The sequence below is a fragment of the Diadema antillarum genome, unplaced genomic scaffold, assembly GCF_040938485.1.
Source record: "Diadema antillarum isolate AM-2024a unplaced genomic scaffold, OU_Dant_1.0 seq00000636_RagTag, whole genome shotgun sequence".
NCBI lineage: Eukaryota > Metazoa > Echinodermata > Echinoidea > Diadematoida > Diadematidae > Diadema > Diadema antillarum.
In genome coordinates this window covers 723,427-726,636 of record NW_027271553.1, presented here as the reverse complement: position 1 = coordinate 726,636, position 3,210 = coordinate 723,427, and the positions used below count along the sequence as shown (strand labels likewise).

General features: G+C 46.6%; 1 protein-coding gene across 1 annotated transcript; it reads right to left on the bottom strand.

Moving 5' to 3' along the window:
- Positions 1–1,030: 1,030 nt before the first annotated feature.
- On the bottom strand, positions 1,031–2,497 carry LOC139736303 (uncharacterized). Its single transcript, XM_071647032.1, has one exon. The coding sequence runs from the start codon at positions 2,495–2,497 to the stop codon at positions 1,031–1,033; it is 1,467 nt and encodes a 488-aa protein (XP_071503133.1).
- Positions 2,498–3,210: the final 713 nt, after the last annotated feature.

Sequence of the window (3,210 nt, the reverse complement as noted above, 5' to 3'; positions counted from 1 at the left end):
AGAGGTTTATGGTCTGTGATGACCTGGAATTGAGCACCGTACAAGTAGAGGTGGAATCGTTCCACTGCCCACACAACAGCAAGCATCTCTCTCTCCGTCTGGGAGTATCTGGTCTCTGTGTCTGTCAGAGATCTACTTGCATACGAAATTGGTTGGTTGTTTTGACAGAGCATCGCACCAAGGCCTTTGGGGCTCGCATCCACCAGCAGTAGTGTGGGTTTGGTTGGATCAAAGTATGACATTGTCTGTGCGTTTGTCAGTACCTCTTTCAGTTTCTCAAATGCTCTGATTTCCGGCTCTCCCCAAGTCCACTGTACATCCTGATGAGTCAATGCTCGAAGGGGTGCTGTAAGTGCAGCATAGTCCGGGATGAATCTGGATATGTAGGATGCCAGGCCTAGTAGTGACTTCATCTCTTTGGCATTCTGAGGGGCGTCAGCATTGATTATGGCCTCGATTTTCCTTGGGTCTGGGCTCAATCCTTGCCTGCTGAAGACATGGCCATAAAATGTCACAGAGGGTTGTGAGAATTGACACTTTTCTCTCTTGAGTCTGACATTGTGAGAGTTGAGTCGATCTAGCACTGCTTTCAGTCGGGAATCATGTTCAGCCTGATTTTTCCCGTAGATGATTATGTCGTCTGACACATTTTTCACACCATCTAGTCCACTCAGGAGTTCAGCCACGGCAGCCTGAAAAATTTCACTAGCCGAATTGACCCCAAACAGCAATCTCTTGTATCTCCTGAGGCCAACATGAGTGCTGAATGTTGTGATGTATCTGCTGCTTTCATGTAACTCAAACTGGTGGTAGCCTGCTGTGAGATCGAGAGTGCTGAAGACTGTTGCACCATTCATATCCTCTATGAGTTCATCCAGTGTTGGCATTGGGTGTCTCTCTCGTTCTATGGCACGATTGGCTTCTCTCATGTCAATACAAATGCGTACCTGACCGTCAGATTTCGGTACTACAACAATGGGGCTCATCCAGGGTGTAGGTCCATCAATTTTCTCAATTATGTCCTCTTTCTCTAGTCTCTCCAGTTCCTTCTCCACGTCCTTTCTCGTGTGGAACGGGATAGACGATGCTTCTGTTGCTTTGGTCTCACCTCGTGATTGATGTGTAGCTTGATTTGCTTTCCCTTCACCTTTCCCGTGCCCTGGAAAAGAGTGGCATACTTCGTGAAAATTTCGTCAGTCAGAGTGGTACTTGTAAATACCTGGTTGATGGTGATCAATTGGAGCACGGATGCAGTCTCAAAGCTCAGCAAGTTGCCTGTGTTGGACTTCACGACAAAAAATTCTGCATCACAGCGTGTGTGTTGTTTTGTCTGGAGAGGCACATTTACAACACCAATGACTGGAATGGGCTCATCTGATCCATACGGAAAAATGTGCGAATGGGCCTTATGCAGTATGAACTTGTGCGTAGTTTTCAGGTCATGGAATGTAGGCGCGTCCATGATATTTACTGTTGCCCCAGAATCGATGATCACCTCCATTCCTTTGTGACCAACCATCAGCTGTGTAGTGGGTAAGTGCTTGTGTCCGTTCTGAGCACTGTAGATTTTGTCTCGAATGGTGAATGAATACTCATCGTCTGGTTGGGTGACACTGGTTCCAGTCACATCATCACCATCCTTTACATTGTTGATTTTCCCTCTCCGTGATGAGGAACGGCATACTTTGGCGAAATGACCCATCTTGTTGCACGCCTTGCACTGCTTTCCTGCTGCTGGGCAGGACGTTTGATGAGGGTATGGGCCTCCACAGTAATAACATGTCCCAGAAGGCTTTGGCGTCGTTTGAGGACGTGTGGCATTTTGGTTATGGACATGTTGCTTCTGGCCGTCCTGTTTGTAACTTCTGAATTGGGATGACTTATTCGCCCTTGGGGGTCTGCGGCCCCTATTCCGCTGAAGACTGCGACCTCTTGTAGCATTGACAGCGTTGTGAGTGGTGTCAGATGATTCAAAAGCTCTGGCCTGTGCCTCACTGGCTTCCAAAGCCCGCCCAATATCCAACAATTTAGTCAGTGTTAGGTCGTCCCCCTTACTGAGGGCTTGCCGACGGAGCTTAGGAGATTGACAGTGGGCGATGACTTGAGCCATTATCTCCCTATCAGTATCCGGAAACTTGCAGTTTTTCGCCAGCATGCGAAGACGAGTGACATACTGATCAAGGGACTCGGTTTGTTCTTGCTTTCCCTGCCTGAAGATGTACACTTCATACATCGAATTGGACTTCGGCTGAAAGTACTTGTTTAAGGCATCGACCGCTTTGTCATAGTCATCATCGTCACCAACGTTTTGGAGAGTATCAAAGATTTCGTCCACCTTCGGTCCAGCATAGTGGAGCAAAAGGGCTCGTTTTCGTTTGGCTGAAGAGATGTCTAGTGCCACCATTAAACGTTCAAAGCGACTAAGCCACTTGGTCCATTGAGGGCCAGGATTATTGTCAGTCTCAACAAATGGTGGAAAAGCTGGTAAGGCACTCATTTTACTTGTGTACTCGTATTCAAACAAACGAAGGCTACGATTACTGGTACTCACTCAGCTCACTGTAATGTGACGACGTCATGCACACGTTGACACCATGGAAGACAATGCATGGGACTACAGGGATGAATTACTGCATCGCTATCACGTAGTGGAAGCATTCGTTGGGGCCCGCTGATCTACAGCAAACATGGGCTCGTAAGCACATTACAAACTTCTCGTCGCCATTGTAGAGTTGTGTGGTTAGTGTTAGAGGCTAACAGATCTACTGACTACCAGCTGGGACGACCCAAATAAAGAGAATATCACGGCGGATCTGGCGTTTCACTTGTAGCTGTTTAATCTCTCATTTCTGGTGTCTTCACAGTACATTCCAACAACAGGGGGCGCTAGACCACATTAGTGGTCTACAACACTACAGTGAGTACGTCCTTGGACAAGATGTTTTTACCCACCATGTCCCTCCCTACCCAGGTGCATAATTGTGTATCTGTCAACGCTAGGGTAATAATAATGACAGGGCCCTCTGGTAGAGCAGTGGCAACACTGAGGCGGCTATATTATATTACCATGAATAAAGAAGACCATAATTTATTATAGTTGATGTAACCTAGATGCAATTATGAATTGTCTGGTTTTACATCTAACTTCATATTTATCTTATATACCATAATCTCAAACTTCCTTCAGAAATCAACCAATCACGTATATAC

What these genes read in the sequence shown, in the direction of transcription:
- LOC139736303 (XM_071647032.1), bottom strand. Translation starts at nt 2,497, where the DNA reads ATGAGTGCCTTACCAGCTTTTCCACCATTTGTTGAGACTGACAATAAT.